Source organism: Vulpes lagopus, chromosome 6 (assembly GCF_018345385.1).
Source record: "Vulpes lagopus strain Blue_001 chromosome 6, ASM1834538v1, whole genome shotgun sequence".
Lineage (NCBI taxonomy): Eukaryota > Metazoa > Chordata > Mammalia > Carnivora > Canidae > Vulpes > Vulpes lagopus.
The window spans coordinates 11807418-11826765 of NC_054829.1; the positions used below are offsets into that span (position 1 = coordinate 11807418).

General features: G+C 45.0%; 1 protein-coding gene across 4 annotated transcripts in view; it reads left to right on the top strand.

The window, feature by feature from the left end:
• Window positions 1–19348, top strand: part of TTC7B (tetratricopeptide repeat domain 7B) — a 252364-nt gene that overhangs the window by 169811 nt on the left and 63205 nt on the right. For all 4 annotated transcript variants that reach the window (XM_041758870.1, XM_041758871.1, XM_041758872.1 and 1 more), the window contains exon 16: window positions 19230–19346. In XM_041758870.1, the coding sequence (XP_041614804.1) occupies window positions 19230–19346 (117 nt within the window). The remainder of the gene's footprint in view (window positions 1–19229; window positions 19347–19348) is intronic.

A 19348-nucleotide genomic window follows, 5' to 3' on the forward strand; every position in this document is an offset into this window, starting at 1 on the left:
CTTTTATTAAGCCAAGGATAACATAGAAGCTAAAATATATATGGCATATATTTTTCAGGATATGTCCATTTCATGTAAATGTTAAATTTTATTGGCATGGAGTTGTTCATGTTTTTTAATTATCTGTTAATTGTCATACAGCACCTGTGGTTGTCTTTTTCATTTGTAATATTTTTAAAAATATTTTATTTATTCATTCATGAGAGAGAGAGACAGAGACAGAGACAGAGAGAGAGGCAGAGACACCAGCAGAGGGAGAAGCAAGCTCCATGCAGGAAGCCCAACATGAGACTAGATCTCAGGTCTCCAGGATCATGCCCTGGACCAAAGGCGGCACTAAACCGCTGAGCCACCCAGGCTGCCCCGTAATGATTTTTAATGTGCCTTCTCTTTTATTTTGTTTTAAGTCTTGCCAGAAATTTGCCTGTTACATCGATCTTTTCAAAGAACCAGCTTTTTAATGGTCTCAACTATATATTTCCTGTTCTTATTTCTAACATTTCCTTTCTTCTATTTCCTCTGAGTTTGTTCTTTCGTATCTGAGTTTTCCTTCTTCGTTCTCAAGTTAGGTGTTTAGTTCATTAATTTTTTGTCTTTCTGACATAACATTTAAGACTAAAAATTTTCCGCCACGTGCTACTTTAGTTGTAGACCACCATCTCAATATCTGCAATTGTTATTACTTCGTGCCAAATTATTTTAAATTTCCATTTTTCTTCTTTGACTCCTTAATTCTTTTAGAACTTTGTTTTCCATGAAGCAGGCTCCATGCAATTGTCAAATGTATGGACTTTTCCACTTATCTTTTGTTAATGGGCTTTTAATAACTTCATTGAATTGTGCTCAGAGACTGTAATCTATATGAACTTAAAATGTGTTGAGACTTGTTTTATGGCCCAGCATGTGGTCACTTCTTATAAATACTCCACGTGTGCTTGAAAAGAATGTTTTCTGTATTTGGGGGTACATTTTTATATATTTTATTTGATGAAGCTATTAATTATGCTACTCAGATCTTTATTCTTACTGATGTTTTTTGTTTGCTTAGTTGATTAATTATTGAGCCGAGATATGTTGAAATCTACCACTGGGATTGTGGATTGTCCTATTTCACCACAGAGTCACAGCAATGTTTGCTTTATATAGTTTAAAGCTGTGCTATAAGGTGCATATAAATTTAGAATTGCTATGTCTTCCTGGTTGATTCAAACCTTTATCATTATGTAATAAGTTACATAATTCATTTTGCCTCAAAATCTAGTTTGTATGCTAACACACACATCCACAACACTTATCTACATTTGTGTGTCCATCTACAGATACACATATGCAGTGTGTGTGGGTGTGCATGTGTTTGAGCATTTATGGAATATCTTTCTTCATTCTCTTACCTTGAATTTTTTATGTTCTTATATTTTAGATTCACTCTTATACTCATTATATACAGCTGATTTTTTCTTTTTTTAACACAGACTGACAGTCTTATCTGGAACATTTAGTTCATTTCCATTTATTGTAAATACTGGTACATTTGTGTTAATATCTCATACCTTTGTGCTGTTTGTCCTGCCCTCTCTTTCATAGGCTATCTTCTCTCTTCCTACCTTCTTTTATGTTAATTATGTTTTTATTACGTTTTTTTTTTCTTACAGATTTGGGAAAAAAAACATTCTGTTTGGTTGTTTAGTGATTATCCTAGAAATTTTAGTGAGGGTCTGTTGCTGGCACACTTTCTCAGTTGTGTCTGAAAATGTATTTGGCTTTACTCTCAAAAGAGATTTTCCAACTGGATTTATAATTCTAGGCTCACATTTTCTCACAGCACAAATAATCTTGCTCCTCTTCTAGTTGTTGAGAAGTGAACTGTTTCTTTAATTTTAGATCATTTTAATGTCATCTGTCTTTTCTCTCTGGCTACTTCCAATCGCCATTGTTGCCGGCGCTATACACTCTCACCGCGAAACAGCTAAGAGTGGCTCCTGCTCGGATTCACTGGGCTTTCTTAGACTGTGGGTTGGAATTTTTTGTATTGTTTTTCATTTGTAGAAAATTCTCAGCCATTGTTTCTTCAAATACTACTTCTCTTACGGATAGCATATGATTGGGTCTTGCTTTAAAAAAAAAAAAAAAAAAAAGGCTCTACACCCAGCGTGGAGCCCAACACCAGGCTTGAACTTAAGACCCTGAGATCAAGACCTGAGCTGAGATCAAGAGTTGGATACTTAACCGACTGAGCCACCTAGGTCTTGCTTTTTTTTTTTTTTTTTTAAGATTTTATTTATTTATTCATGAGAGACACACAGAGAGAGAGGCAGAGACACAGGCAGAGGGAGAAGCAGGCTCCATGCAGGGAGCCTGATGTGGGCCTCGATCCCCAGACTCCAGGATCATGCCCTGGGCCTAAGGCAGGGGCTAAACTGCTGAGCCACCCAGGGATCCCCCCAGGTCTTGCTTTTTTATTTAGTCTGGTAATTCCTGCCTTTTGTCTTAAGTGTTTAATCTATTCACATTTAATGTAAGTAATGATATGGTTGGATTTATATCTACAATTTCTATATGTGTCTTGTCTTATTTTGTTCCTCCTGAAATGACTTCTTTTTCTGTTGAAAAATTATTTTTTTAAACCCTTTAACTGGGACACCTGGGTGACTCAGTAGTTGAGCATCTCCCTTCAGCTCAGGGCCTCATCTCAGGTCCGTGGATCAAGTCCCTCATCAGGCTTCCTCAGAGGAGCCTGCTTCTCCCTCTACCTATGTCTCTGCCTCTCTCTCTGTGTCCCACATGAATAAATAGATAAAATCTTAAAGAAAAATTAACCTTTTAACTATTAAATACCCAAAGGAATGAGAAATTATTTGCTGATTATTTATTAACATAATGTCTTTATGCATTGCAAGTTTTCCCCAAAATAAAGTCTAACAAGGAACACATTTGTATATTGAAGAGTGTTTGTAAATTCAGGTAGATTGGCTATCTACTGTACTTGGTATAGGAGCCTTGGTATGTGTTCTTTTGAAATACAGCTTTGCAAAACTTTCCTAATTGATTAATACAGTAATTTTATTTAGTAGTTTTCCTTATTGGCCCAAAAAGGTAGAAGTAGGTGCCAGGTGATGTTTAGAACAATTGTCTCTCCTAAGGACAGTGTGGCAGTCTGCTACCCAGTGCTTTGATCAGACCTTCATAGAATTTGTGTTTCTGCCATGGTGATTCATTTTCAGATAAAATATTGGGATGAGAGCTGACAATTTGTTGCTTTTTGTCTTTGGAAAATATATCAGATAGTATCATACTTACAGTGGCATCTGAGAACTGAAGTGTAACTAAAATGTTTTATCCTAATTCAGCAAGCCTTCTAGTGGCCGCTAAGGACAGCCACCGCTGGGTTTAGTCTCTTGCCCTAAAACAAATCATGGTGCAACTCTACTAATTACAGATTTTTAATTGATTTGAATTTTAATCTCTCTTATTTAAACCATCAAATATTACACAAAGCATAAAAAAAGTAATTTTTGGAACTTCTCAAGGATACAAATCCAAGTGGTATCAATAAAGTGTTTGGACAATTCTTTTAAGTATGTTTTCCGGCCCATAACTTTGATACATGAGAACATAGTGAAATAAGTCCTGTGTCACCTGACCGGAAGACACTTCTGTGTACATCTTCTACTCTCATACATGCGAGAGCAGATCCTGTCACGTGATCACATTTCTTTTTATGCCAACAGGAACTAACTGTGGAAAGAAGTGAATATATATAACATTTATTCACTCATGTAGCAGTAATAGCCACTAGCATTTATATACTGCCTTGGTATAGGCAACTCTTTAGCAGCACTTAACACATTTTTTTTTAAGTGGGCTCTGTGATGGCCCCAGTTTGGGGCTTGAAATCACGACCCTGAGATTAAGACCTGAGCTGAGATCAAGAGTCGGATGCTTAACTGACTGAGCCACCCAGGTGCCTCAGCAATTAACGTTATTTTAAACTAATTTAATCATCACGAGAACCATGGCAGATAACATTATTATCCCCATTTTACTGTTAAGGAAATCGAGCCACAGAAAGGTAAACTAGTGTCCAAAATTACCCACCTTGTCAGTGGCAGAATTATGATTTGAACCCGGGTAGTCTGGCCTCAACATCTGTGCTCTTAACCACTGCTTTTGAAGCACTGAGTTCCTACCACATTCTAGGTGCTGTGCTAGGTATTGGGAATGCTGCCGTGAATGAGAGAAAGACAATTTATGCTTTCTTGGAGCTAGCAATCCACACGAACAGAATTTTTATGCTGTGTTCCCTGTCAATCTTATCAACTGACTGGAAAACATAGTTAGGACATTCTTTTTTTGAGGGGAGCATACATCTGGTTTAAAAACAATCCTTACTTGGCTAATAAGACTCTTTCTTACTCTTGTCTCACTTATTCAGTTTAAGTTGAAATATGATATTGTGTAATGTTTTGATGCACTGATTACTGAGAGGCTTGGTGCTATGAGCTACTTTTATGCCTGAGCTGAGTGGTGGAGTAATGAACACGCCCATTAAATTTGCACTTGATAGAAAGTTGGGCCACAAAGAAAGGTTGTTCTCATTAATTCAGAGAAATGATCCGTGGATACCTGAATGATGTCTGGGAGGGATGAGTGCAAGGTAATCAATCCAACCCAAGGCTGCCCCCATTCCAGATACAAGTTGGAAAGGAGGATCTTTGGGCAAAGAAGTATGGGTAGCAGCCTCAAAGACACCATGGATCAAAGTGCAGCAAATTTAGTGGTGTAGTAGCTTATTTAAAATCAACTTTACACAACAAAAAAGACAACCCCCCTCCCCCCCAAAAAAAAGAATGGGCAAAGGAACTTCTCTCTAAAGCAGAATTAGATCTTGGAAACTAGCCCTTTATCTGATACGTCATTTGCAAATATCTTCTCCCATTCTGTAGGTTGTCTTTTAGTTTTGTTGACTGTATCCTTTGCTGTGCAAAAGCTTCTTATCTTGATGAAGTCCCAATAGTTCATTTTTGCTTTTGTTTCTTTTGCCTTCGTGGATGTATCTTGCAAGAAATTACTGGGGCCGAGTTCAAAAAGGGTGTTGCAAAAAAAAAAAAAAAGGGTGTTGCCTGTATTCTCCTCTAGGATTTTGATGGAACCTTTCTCACATTTAGATCTTTCATCCATTTTGAGTTTATCTTTGTGTATGGTGAAAGAGAGTGGTCTAGTTTCATTCTTCTGCACGTGGCTGTCCAGTTTTCCCAGCACCATTTATTGAAGAGACTGTCTTTCTTCCAGTGGATAGTCTTTCCTCCTTTATCGAATATTAGTTGACCATAAAGTGGAGGGCCCATTTCTGGGTTCTCTATTCTGTGCCATTGATCTATGTGTCTGTTTTTGTGCCAGTACCACACTGTCTTGATGACCACAGCTTTGTAGTACAACCTGAAATCTGGCATTGTGATGCCCCCAGCTATGGTTTTCTTTTTTAAAATTCCCCTGGCTATTCGGGGTCTTTTCTGATTCCACACAAATCTTAAAATAATTTGTTCTAACTCTCTGAAGAAAGTCCATGGTATTTTGATAGGGATTGCATTAAACATGTAAAATGCCCTGGGTAACATTGACATTTTCACAATATTAATTCTGCCAATCCAGGAGCATGGAATATTTTTCCATCTCTTTGTGTCTTCCTCAATTTCTTTCAGAAGTGTTCCATAGTTTTTAGGGTATAGATCCTTTACCTCTTTGGTTAGGTTTATTCCTAGGTATCTTATGCTTTTGGGTGCAATTGTAAATGGGATTGACGCCTTAATTTCTCTTTCTTCAGTCTCATTTTTAGTGTATAGAAATGCCACTGACCTGTGAGCATTGATTTTGTATCCTGCCATGCTGCCAAATTGCTGTATGAGCTCTAGCAATCTTGGGGTGGAGGCTTTTGGGTTTTCTATGTAGAGTATCATGTCATCAGCGAAGAGGGAGAGTTTGACTTCTTCTTTGCCAATTTGAATGCCTTTAATGTCTTTTTGTTGTCTGATTGCTGAGGCTAGGACTTCCAGTACTATGTTGAATAGCAGTGGTGAGAGTGGACATCCCTGTCTTGTTCCTGATCTTAGGGGAAAGGCTCCCAGTGCTTTCCCATTGAGAATGATATTTGCTGTGGGCTTTTCGTAAATGGCTTTTAAGATGTTGAGGAATGTTCCCTCTATCCCTACACTCTGAAAAGTTTTGATCAGGAATGGCTGCTGTATTTTGTCAAATGCTTTCTCTGCATCTAATGAGAGGATCATATGGTTCTTGGTTTTTCTCTTGCTGATATGATGAATCACATTGATTGTTTTACGAGTGTTGAACCAGCCTCGTGTCCCGGGAATAAATCCTACTTGGTCATGGTGAGGGCTAGTTTCCAAGATCTATAAAGAACTTACTAAACTCAACACCAAAGAAACAAACAGTCCAATCATGAAATGGGAAAAAGACATGAACAGAAATCTCACAGAGGAAGACATGGACATGGCCAACACGCACATGAGAAAATGCTCTGCATCATTTGCCATCAGGGAAATACAAATCAAAACCACAATGAGATAGCATCTCACACCAGTGAGAATGGGGAAAATTAACAAGGCAGGAAACCACAAATGTTGGAGAGGATGCGGAGAAAAGGGAACCCTCTTACACTGTTGGTGGGAATGTGAACTGGTGCAGCCACTCTGGAAAACTGTGTGGAGGTTCCTCAAAGAGTTAAAAATAGACCTGCCCTATGACCCAGCAATTGCACTGTTGGGTATTTACCCCAAAGATACAGATGCAATGAAACGCCGGGACACCTGCACCCCGATGTTTCTAGCAGCAATGTCCACAATAGCCAAACTGTGGAAGGAGCCTCCGTGTCCATCGAAAGATGAATGGATAAAGAAGATGTGGTTTATGTATACAATGGAATATTCCTCAGCCATTAGAAACGACAAATACCCACCATTTGCTTCAGCGTGGATGGAACTGGAGGGTATTATGCTGAGTGAAGTAAGTCAATCGGAGAAGGACAAACATTGTATGTTCTCATTCATTTGGGGAATATAAATAATAATGAAAGGGAATAGAAGGGAAGGGAGAAGAAATGGGTAGGAAATATCAGAAAGGGAGACAGAACATAAAGACTCCTAACTCTGGGAAACGAACTAGGGGTGGTGGAAGGGGAGGAGGGTGGGGGGTGGGGGTGCCTGGGTGACAGGCACTGAGGGGGGCACTTGACGGGATGAGCACTGGGTGTTATTCTGTATGTTGGCAAATTGAACACCAATAAAAAATAAATTTATTATTAAAAAAAATCTCAATACACCAGTTTTTCCCATTTAAAAAATAAAAATAAAAAATAAAGCAGCATTAGACTTGTCTCCAAAGTGGATATTCAGTGGGCCAATAAGCACAAGAAAATATTCTTAGCATCACTAATCATTAGGGAAATGCAGATCAAACTCCCAGTGAGATACCACTTCATACCCATTAGGATGGCCACTATTGACACACACACACACACACACACACACACACAAAACAGACACTCCCAAGTGTTAGTGAGGATGTGGAGAAACTGGAACCTTTGTGTTCTGCTGGTGGGGATGTAAAATGGTGCAGGCACTGTGGAAAATGGTATAGTGGTTCCTCAAAAAATTAAAAACAATTACCATATGATCCAGCAATCCCACATCTGGGTAAGTACTCAAAAGAATGGAGAGCAGGAACTCAAATAGATGTCGTACACTCACGTTCACAGCAGCGTTGTGCACGATAGCCAATATGGTAGAAGCAACCCAAGTGCCCACTGATGAATGAATAGATAAACAAAATGGGATATATGTGTTCCATGGACTATTATTCAGCCTGAAACAGGATGGAAGTTCTGACACAAGCTACCACATAGATGAACCTAGAGGACGTTATGCTCAGTGAGATAGGCCAATCACAAAAAGACAAATACCATGTACTCACTCTTATATGAGGTTCCTAGAGCAGCCCAAATCCCAGAGACAGAAAGTAGAATAGGGGTTGCCAGGGGCTGGGGGAAAGGGACAATGAGGAGTCATCATTTAATGGGTATGAAGTTTCAGTTTTGCAAGAGGAGAAACATTCTGGAGTTGAATGGTGTTAGTCATCGTACAACAGTGTGAATGGACTTAGTGCCACTGAACTGTATACGTTAAAATGGTGAATTTTATGTTTTGTTTATTTTACCGTAATTTAAAAAAAAATAGCTTTCCAACCTCTCCCTTTTGACATGTGTATGGTAGGAGTGTTTCCAGCATTCTTGGGAGGTTGAGATGAGATGGCCGGGGGCCCTTCTGCTCTCTCCGGGTCACGAAGCGACCACTCTGCTGGGAGTAGGGTCCCCCTCTGCCGGCACATGTATGTAATATTTCTGTGAGGTTCAGGGTCCATGATGTTGCCTTCAGTAAATGTAGATGCTTGTTAAGAGAGACAGAATACTGAAAAGGCAGTGAAAAATGGCTTAGAAACTGAAAATTGGGTTTATGAGGCAAGGGTAGAAGACCCAGAAAAGATGAAATGGAAAAGAAATGTATTTGAAGCCCAAGTTGTTTATAAGAAGACCTTCCCTTCTCCAGGACTAGGGATGGCTTTGTCCTCAGATTGGGAGTTGTGTTGGCCCTACCTCTGCTCCCCAAGCCCACGTGACCAGTACCAGGCATGCATGCAGCTGTTTGTCACCCAGTCTAAAGTCCTCATGGGAGTACACTGCTTCCTTTCCAGAGAGTTCCCCATTTCAGAGTATGCTGGAGAGAAAGCAGAACATGCACTCTCTCATTAGCCAGGGGAGAGAGCCTCACGGGAGGCCTGGTGGCTGAGAGAGGCCAGGCTAGGGCAGCCACACCAGAGCCATCTTTCCCCAATGGTGGCATGCAGAAGGTTTATTTTGGCACTTTTCGTTACAAGGTTTCAAGCTCTTCTAAGTATCTCATTTCAACAATTCAAAGTATGGAATACCATCCTGAGACTTCATGCAAGGTATTTACTGAAACCTCTGGGTCCCCAGCACCTAGTCCAGTGGTTGACATGCTACAAACATTAATACACATTTGCGCAACAAATGGTTGAAACCAGTGACCATGCTGAGTAGTCTGGGAGCCATCGTTCATAGCGTGTGACTACCTGTGTTTCTCCTGTTGTCCACTGTGGTTGTCATCTACCCATTTTGCTATATAAAATAATGATTCTGCTTGCTGCATGTGGGTCCTGTAATCACCTGCTAGTTACCCAAGCCAGCTATGCAAAACACATCCAGCAGGCCAAATACAGCAGAAGGCCAGTGCGTCCATGATGGTCTTGTTGCATTTTAAGGTCATGAATGTTTTGCTATTGACTATTTGTTTAAAAACAAGAACATGTAAGAAGAAAGATAAAGAAGACACTCTTCCACATTTATCCCCTGACAATTCTTGTGGGAATCCTGAACCAGATACAGATGATCTGATTCACTGTCCTTTGAACACCTCCCTAGTTAAAGGCTAGAGAGCCCAAAGCTGAGGAGAGCTACATCCTCGCCTTCGTGCAGCTCACAGTGCCACATGCAGAATTACTCTATCGCATTCTGAGTACCTCAGAGGAAACAAAGATTGCCAACGTGGCCCCTGTCATAGGCACCACTGGACAACAGGGCTCCCCAGGAGAGCCCCAGCCCCCAGGGACAGGGGTCCTGCTTTTGGTCTGCAGCCCACCACTGAAACAAAGCCAAGAAAAACCAAACCAAACCCTTCGTGGTGCACTCAAGGAGAACACATGGGACGTAAAGTCAAAGAATGTGGGAAATGTAAAACAGGCCAGGATCCACAGCAGCAGGCTCTAGGTTCCATTTGGCATCCAATCCCAGAGGGATGCACTGTCCACCTCTGTCCTGAAGAGCTGGCTCAGCTTCCCAGCATCCTGCCGGGTTTTTCCTTCTTTCTGGCTCCCATCTGGACTTTGAGTGGAGGGTGCCATTTTTATCCTACAGAACCTCCTGGATTCCTTTGTCTTTGTCACGTCTGGCCTGGGCTCTTTGCCTTCTAGGTCCAGATGATTGGAGGATTCCCATTCTCTTGGCACCTGCCATCATCCACTGAAACAGACCTGAATGTCTCCTTCCCTCACTTGAGTAGCTCCCATCCTCAGACTAGAGAACATGGGCACTATGTCAGAAATAAAGACAGGGCAATGCTCCAGAAAGGTGGCCTTTGGGGAGTGGCGGGTTAGTGGACTTGCTTCTGGTTCACTCCTGCCCTCATTTTGGAAATGACCAATGGCTTGGTGGTTCAGAGAGAAGAGGTTCTTCTTTTCACAGCCAGTTCGTTTAATGGGAAGACTTACTTCACATATTTCCTGTTCACATATTTACTGACTAGTTGGCGACTATGCCAAAGGCACTTGTTCACCAGCTTAGCACAGCAGAGAGGGCAGGTGCCTACCCTCACCCAGTGAGACAGCACTCGAGAGGTAGTCCTGACGGTACATGTCCATTCTCTGTTACTTTGTGGACAGCACAACATGAAAGGGCTCCCTTCCCCAAAATACCAAACTCAACCGCTGTAGGAGGGAGGTCTTTGAGCCCCAGGCAGTGTGATTCCAGGGGGTGCCTTTAGTTCACTGTGTCCGTGTCATTTCCAGTTTGGGTTCTGGTTTCCGGTCACTAGTCCGAGTTGAGCTTAAGAGCCGAAGTGGGAGCAAAAAATGAGCCAAACTGGGGTTTCTTGAGGTGATGTATTTTAGCTAAATATGTCAGTTGTTTGTTTGTTCTAAAAATACCGCTAGAAGGATGGGGGAGTATTCCAGATTGTTGACACTTTGACTGAAACGAGAAGCGAAATGTAACCGATAGGGGCTCTAACAGGAGTTCCTGCCTGTCATGAAGAGGAGGCCGGATTAGGATACGGAGACGCACAGGCGCAGCGGATTCCTCACAGGCCACTGGGTCGCGGCCCCCGCCCCGTTGGGGATGAGGGGCTGCTAAGTTCTGGAGAGCGAGGCTCTGCTCCTGACACCTGAGTTTGTCAAACCATTTGTGGCGTCGATTCCCCCAGGGGCCAGCAGAACTGGGGGCCTGGGCTGGGCTAACAGCCGGGGCGATGGGTGGCCCATGGGGGAGAGGCCCAAGGGCCTCCCCGACAGGCCGGTGCGCGAGACAACGTCTTCCTGAGCAACTCAGGACCGTGAAAGCGGTTGGGTTGTGAGAACTTCCTCAGTGGCTCAAAGGTCCCGACAGAAGTTAGCCGGTGGGCCGAGGGGGTCAGTTACGGGACAGGCCTTTCTCCCCGGGGAGACGCGCTTATGGGAAGAGCCTTACTGGCCAGACCCCCTCCGGTGGTCACGTTGGCACACCCACCGGAGGTCAGCGTGTGCGCCCCTGGGCTTTTGTAAAGAAAACCAGGCGCTTGGATTTGACTCCTGGAAAGCTGGTGAACCAGGGGGTGCTGTCCAGCGGCCTACACGGTGGCATTTGCCGGAGGAACCCCGTTAGGTCAGTGCCCATTTTAAAAATGTTCGGGTTTAGTTACCTCTTGGGTAGGCAGGCACGACTCCAACCCTCCCTGACATCCTGAGCTCGGCTCCTGTTTGCTTGCCTGTGGACGGCATTTGAGTTTTCCATCCCTGCGGGGGACGCACAGTGGCAGCGGCCGTCTGCCTGGTGCTCTGCCCACACAGGGGGTGCCCTCTACGTGGGTGACGATGTGCGTGTGCACCCTGGATTGGTATGCTGACCCGCCCCTGGAGGGGCTCCCAGGGAGGAGCTGGACGGGGTTAACGGCACAGCCATCAGAAAGCCATCCTGGGAATCCCTCCAGAAGGAATGGAAGCATTCCATTCAGGATCATGGGCAGGGGTCCCTTCATTCATTGGCTTAATGTAAGTGGTTGTTTGGAATTCCCACCAAATTTAAGCATAAAGTTCTCCCAAAATTCTTACTGGAGAGAAATAAACACAGGTAGAATTTCCTAGGTGTGGGGACTCTGGGAACTCTTTCCGTTAGAGGTCTTTACAAAAACCAGCCCATGGAAGGTTAGGATGGAGAGTTATGAGCCAGAGTGGGGGTCCCCGAACTTACACATGTGCACAAACCACCCAGGAGCCGTGTTTACATAGAGATTCTGGTGCACTGGCTCTAGAGTGGGTGGCTGGCCTGCATTTCTCACAAGTTCCCAGGGCTTGCTGAGACCATTGGCCCCGGCCCACACTCTTGAGTAGTGAAGCATTACAGGACATCTCAAGGCCTTGTCCAGCTTTGGATTAATTGGAAAAAACATATATATATATAAAGTACATGTATTTCTTTCCAATGAGCCAACGAACCGTGTGTCAATACAGCAATTAGGTAAGCCAAATGGTCAAATAAGTTGTGTATTTCCTGCATGACAGTTAAGTAGATGGATCACTCACCCAGGTGACATTTATTGAACACTCACCATTAGTGAGTCCCCGAGCAGTATTGGATGTCAAGTGGGAGCCATCACATGAACGAGTTCGTTCCAGCTACTGTCAGAAGATCCTCAGGACCATTCGAGGGCTCAGTTGTGGGACCTGCGTGTCTATAAACCCAGCGTCACCAGCCCCTCTGGTGGTGAAGGGGCCCTGCTGAGCTGTGTCGGGCTTGACTGCTCACAGGCCAGTAGTCACGGTATTGATTTTCAGTGACAGTGACTCAGCCCAGGATCAGAGGCTGCTTTTTTGCAGAGAACACCACCTTCTGGGATTGGGTTGCTTTGAAGCCCAGCCAGGAGAGGCTCCAGGACCAACACACAGTAGGCCATCAGAAATGTTGGTGACAATGAAATTGAGGTAGATTTCCTTCTTGAAAGCCACACTGGAACCTGGAAGAAGCCCCTCATTCCCCTCAGAGGGGTCCATTTGGTTTATTTGATAATATACCTCTCTGCCTGACCAGCAATGGGCTTCTCGATCCTTTCAGACTTTGTTCCCGGCTGACTCATCTGGCTTCAAATTTCCATCTATCTTCATCTTCCCCTAGTCACCAGATGCTTTTGGCACGACTTTTGATTTCTCTTACCATTCTGATCTGTGGCCGCCAACAGTCTTCTCAATTTAAAATTTCATTTCAACATACCTGCACCTCCCCACACCCCCCTCTGCCTGACCTGTGTCTTTTACCTGGTGACAGACTCTCACTTTCTTTTGGGTCTTTGGCAGCTAGCCCCCTCTCAGTTCTCGGGTCAGGCCCCCCGGAAGTGAGACATAGGGATGGCTCTCAAGGCCCCCAGGGCCATTGGCCCACCCGGACAGAACCCACGTGCTCTTCTTCACAGCTGTTTTGCATCCCTGCCTCCATCCAGCAGATAAACAAAGAGCACACTGAGCCCAAGAGCATTCAAACACAGACCAGCACAAAATACCAAATGTTCGAGGTTCCTGTGCTTTTCGTTCTGAATCAGCTGCCTTGAATGCAGCATTTACAGATCGGCTAATTAGTGTGGGTTTTGTGGATTGATAGGCATGTTTCCTCCTTGGTGCCCTTCAGTAGTGCGTGTTTTTTTTTCTACTGCCAGATAAGGTCGGAGGGAGTCATTAATTTAGTATTTCTCTAAACTTTTTTCCTTTACTGTCATTGAGAGTTCTTCACTAGAAAGCTTTGTAAGGCGCTTTAGATGTCAGAATTTAGAAATATCTACCCTTGGGGCTCCTGGGTGGCTCAGTGGGTTCAGCGTCTGACTCTTTGATTTTGGCTGAGGTCGTGATCTCAGGGTCATGAGATGAAGCCCTGTGTCAGACTCCATGCTGGGCAGGGAGCCTGCTAGGATTCTTTCTCCCTCTCCCTTTGCCCCTATCTACCTGCCTCTCTAAAAGAAAAAGAAGAAAGAAAGGCCCTTTTCCTTTATGTCAAGCCCCAGCCTTATATCCCAGATCCCAGATACCACCTCCCTGCATATGCTTGTGATGTCTCAACCTGCCTGCCCGGAAGGCCTCACCCAGTGCCTCTCCCCGACGCCGTGAGGGTCCCACTTTTCTCTGGCCTCCCACAATCTGCAGGCAGAGTCTGCTTCCTTTTGTGCTGCTACAGAACTTCATCCATGTGTCCGTTCATCACATGTCATGTGACTAGACCGTGAGGGAAGGTGCCTTGTCTTATTCCCCTTGGTGGCCTCAGGGGTGTAATAGGCACTCTTAAAAGGATTGCCAAAGGATGAACAAATTGGAATCCATCATTGGACACATGGACATATAGGTGGCCAGCTGTACAAATACAGCATTCTAACAGATTATTTAAAAATATTTTATACATATGAGGCGAGGAAGGACATAGATTCCTGCCTGAGGCAGGGGTCATGGAAGATGTCAGCCCATGGGATTGGCACAGCTGCGGGTGGAAGAGGCCCTGGGAAGAGGACTTCCAGGGTAGATGCAGCAGCCTGAGCACAGGGGCGATGCGAGAGTCTGCCCCGAGCTCAAGGAGTGATGGCTGAGGTCTGGGGCTCTGTGGGGCAGGGGGCAGGGGACGGGCAGGATAAAGTTAAACTGGAATGTTACACTAGAAGTGAGGGTCTAGGGGTTGGAGGCAGTTTCCAGGGGGTCAGGAAAGTCTTCCTGGGGATGATCATTAGACATTTAACCTGGCTCTGATAGAATGCCACTTTGATGTGTTCCCTAAGACACCCAGGGAAAAGCCACAATGCCACACGCCCCAGAGCTTCACTGGGGTTGTGCCCTCTTTCTACATCTACACCACGCCAAACACAGGTGTTATTTCAAGAGGTATCTTGGGAGTTGTAAGAAATTCCAGGCATAGGGTAAAATACTATTTCTCTCAGGTTTGATAGAAAGTAAAACCTCAATTAGCCGAGTCCTTCCAATGACTAGGATTTTATACTCACTGGGCTTTTGGGTGAAAGAGGCAAATCACAAAAAGCACAGGCAAATGTGAGCATTTTTTTTGCAGAAGCACGTATGATGTGTCCTAGGTACAATCCCCCCTGAAACCCAACCCGTCTTTCTGCGGCCCCACTCAAGTTCCGGGGCCATGATCTGTCCCCAAATCAGGGAATCCTGCCTCATATTTGTGGCCAGGTCTTGTCTTCTGCTTGGACTCTAAGTTCTTTGAGGGCAAGGGACTGTATTTTATACCCACTTTTTATTCCACATGTGTAACACAGATCTTTGCACGTCATAGGGTTTTTAATATTTGGCAATGGATTAGAAAATGCTTTCCATATTCATTAATGTCAGGGGTGCAGTGAGGACATTTTAAGTGACTCTCCTATGTTTCTTGTTCAGTGGGTCTGGTCTGAAGTTCTTTTCTACCAGTGAGTGACTGGCGGTGTGAACTCAGGCAAGTTACTCTCAACCTAACCTGCAGGGTTGGTATAAGAATCAGCGATTAAATATTTAAAGTGTCTGGCAGCAGCTGTTGTTCTTATTTTGCTTGTCTTGAAAGCAGACATTTCCCCGGCTTGTCGCTTATTATTCCACAGTTGAGAGCTCTCATATTTTCTGGAATTGCATTTCCGTTCGGGAGCTTTAGCTCCCAGTCCCTAAGGTTGGCTTTACTAAGGGGGGCCGGGAAGGCGGAAGGAGCCATTTGACCTGAAAGATGAGTAGATGCTTAAAAAGCAGAAACGGATGGAAAAGACATTCCAGACAGAAAGAAAAGCGTGCACAAAGGCCCAGGGTCATGAGGGAAAGTGACACGGAGGAAGTCGATCACGGCTAGCACAGGAGACGTCCACGATGGGCGGTGAGGAGACCGAGGCTAAACATTCGAGCAGGAGCAGCATCGTGTGAGACGCTAGACCTGGGCTACCAGTGACCTAGATTTGTTTGTCGACAAGCTTCTTTATTCTTCTTTAGTTTCCTGTAAGTTGCAGTGAGTCTCTGAACCAAAACTATAATTAGGCTGATGAACTTTGAGCCAGGTAAACAGGGTAGGGATAGGGCAGTGTCCCAGCACGTGGCTTCTTAGCAAGAGAAGCACCACTCAGCCAGGTTGGACCCGGCTGATGGGACCAGCCAGCACTGCCCGCCTGCAGGCCCTCTGCCCATCTGCTGGGTGTCGGAGTGTGGTCGATGCCGACTTGTCCCGGGCTTCTTCATGACTTTTGTTTTAAGATTTTACTTATTTCTTTCTTTCTCTCTTTCTTTCTTTCTTCCTTTCTTTCTTTCTTTCTTTATTTATTTATTTGAGAGAAAAAGAGAAAGAGCAGGAGCAGCGGGAGAGGCAGAGGCAGAGGGAGAAGCTGACTCCCTGCTGAGCAGGACCCCAGGATCATGACCTGATCCGAAGGCAGATGCTTCACCAATGGAGCCACTGGGCACCCCTTTTTTCCCCAACTTCTCATCGTAGGTTGAATCTGTAATACATCAAGTGTAGCAAACCAGGGCTGATCATTGTTTGCGTCCTCTTCACAGCCTACGCCCGGCCAGATGTTTTTGAACACTCCTGAAATGTGTGAGCAAGGGTTCGGCAAATATGACAGGCATCCCTTGTCCTGCTTTTGATATTGTTCTCTGCTTGCATACAAGCCTGGAAATTTGGGGAGGTGGTGAGGGGAGTCGTACCCCCATGTCCTGCTCTCACACGTGCACCCAAGGGAGCACCAGGGTCCGGCTTGTCAGGGCGTTCCACCTGTCATGTTAGAGGCACCTGACAGCAGCTGCAAGGCTGTGCTTTCGCTCCCCTGCCTGTGTCTTCCAGCCCCTTCTGTCTCCTGCTGTTCCTCCTGCTTCACATCCAGGTGCTTTTCCCATCCTTCCTGCTCCGCAGTTCTACTATTGTTCTTCCTGTCTGGGTCTCTTAAATTCAGCCCACACCTTTTCAACTCCATATCCTGACTCAAGTGTTTGAAAGCTGTTATTTCATGTTAATTAGGAGTTCTTTTTCCAGCCAAGAAGACTTGCATGGAACTGTTCCCCCAAGTTGAGGTTTAGAGATGAGCTCTGGCGTTTGGCACTTTGGGTACAGTTAAAGGACAATTGGACAATTGGAGCTAGATTGCCACCGCATGCAGGGCAACCTTCCCCACCACCCTTCCCCACCACCCCTTCCCCACCACCCCTCACTGTGAGGGCCAGAAGAGCTCAGTGCACCTCCCAGAGAACATCATCACGGTCCTGGGCCAGGAGGACCTCCCGTGGCCAAAATTGCCTTGCAACCAGACCCAGGAGGGTCTCTGGCCTCTGAATGGGTCTCCACTATATACTGAAAGGTGACCCTTTGGCAGCTCATCCTCCTTTTGTAGCACATTCCCCAGTTGACCCAAGTTTGGTGGGAGATTCTGGTGGGAAAAGATTCCCACCACTTTCTGGACTGGTGAAGACATCAGCAGGAGTTGTCACCTGACTCCTTCCCTCCCCTCAGGGAACTTCCACTCCTTGAGATGTTTTGAGCAGAAGTCGAGCCCTGCCCTCACATCTGGCCTCACCCCTTATGCCTGCCTGCTTGTAGACCAGGGGCCACGTCCCTGTCATCACCTGACCCTTTGCCATCACCCTGGGCGTCTGCAGACCCAGATTGAGGAAGCTGCAGCCCTGAGCCCTCTGAGGGCCCCCAGCACCCCCTTAGGCACCCTGTGTTCCATTTGGAGTGAGTGGGTGGTACTAACCCATTCCAGAGCTTGGGGAGTGATGCATTAGGACCACCCTCTTTCTGTCTTCCACTGAGAAAAAAGAGGCTTTCTTCTTCCAGAGAGCCTTAGAATGAGGTCATTACGTCATGCATGGTCGAGGAATCCCCTTATGTGTCTAACTTAAATCACTGGGGATACATTCCTCAGTCTTGTGTGGTTTGCAGAGAAAATAGTCAATGAGAAAATGTGGCTTTAAGGCGCCTTGGCCTAAGAGCACAGTCCTAGGCACCATGGAAGTGAGGGATTGTTGCTCTTGTATGGAAGGGAGTTAAGTACCACCTACCGAGGGCTGTTACAAAGATGCCTTCGGTATTGTTGGGGAAGGCCATACCCAGGGCTGGTCATGGAGGGTGGGGTCTCTAAGAGACAGCAGCTGTCCCCCCTCCCGCTTCCTTCTTTGCATTATTGTTAACAGCGAACACCAGCTAATGTGATACAGAGGAGACAGAGACGTAAACGGGGCATTGTTTGATGAGGTGGGGTTTTTTGCTGGGTTTAGAATTTAGGAAGAATTAAGGAGAGTGGTAGATTCATACAGATTAAAACTGAGGAAACAGCATATGTGTTCACAGAGCTAGGAAAGGAACCTGGCTTTTGGCCAGTGAATTATATTGATAGGAGTAAAGGGTCCAGAGGGATGCTTGTCCCAGAACGAGTGGTGGTGGGACAGGAGTGGCCAGTAAGTAGGGTGCCCTGAGTATTCAACAAGGAATCTTGACTTATCGTTACAAACAGTAAGGAATCATTGTAGTTTCTTGAGCTAGGACTGAAAATGATTTTCAGAGATCTTCATAATGCAATTTCTTAGGGCGAACCAATGTGGGAGACAGGAAGACCACCAGGAAGGTGCCAGGGCCTCCAAAGGGACAGTACTAAGGAGCCCAGGGACCAGTGGAGCTAATGTCTCCAGAAAGCGCATAAGTAGAATTTGGGAATGGGATAACCAGGAGGCCAAGAAGGAGACAAGGGTGTAAAGCTTAGCTCACAGAAGTTGTGGACAACAGAGGGTCAAACCACTGGTGATAACAGACATAGGGAAGAGATAGTTGGTGATTATGGAGTGAGGTGAAGACCTCGCCCTTAAATAGCAGGGCTGGGAAGCTCTGAGGAGCAGACCTGAGCCAGATGCCCCCTTCTTTATGTGCCTTCGGTTCAGGCTTTTCGAGGCCTACAGGACTGATTCACCTTCCCATGATGAGGATCTTTGTGGAAGGTTATTTGTAGATCCTTTGTATCAACTGAGTCGAGTCTCCTGTGTGATTTTGTAAGTAAATCAAGATTTTCTTTTAGTGAACTTTTGGAATCTTACAAATAGATTTGTTTTGTTTTTAAAGAAATAAGCTCTTAATAAAATCCTTGCGTTCTCCATAAAATGAGTCTTTAACCCAACCACAAATGTTCACGTTTGGTCTTCCACTGACAAAGCCATCTATTGAGTTGAGAGTTCCGGAACCCTTGGCCCTGCTGCCACCGTGTCCCTCAGACCAAGTCTCTGCACAACACCCTCTAGAATGAGTACAATAGCTTTCAGGTCTAGGCCAGGCCACTGGGTTGGGCTGTGCTGGAGATGCTCTGGCTTGAGCCATGTTGTTTTCTCCCTTTGTCTTCCCACTGTAGACTCCTGTTTTCCAAAGTAAAGTTGGAGTCGCTCTGCCGGGGCCCGGATGAGGCACTCCTCACCTGTAAGCACATGTTACAAATATGGAAATCCTGCTACAACCTCACCAATCCCAGGT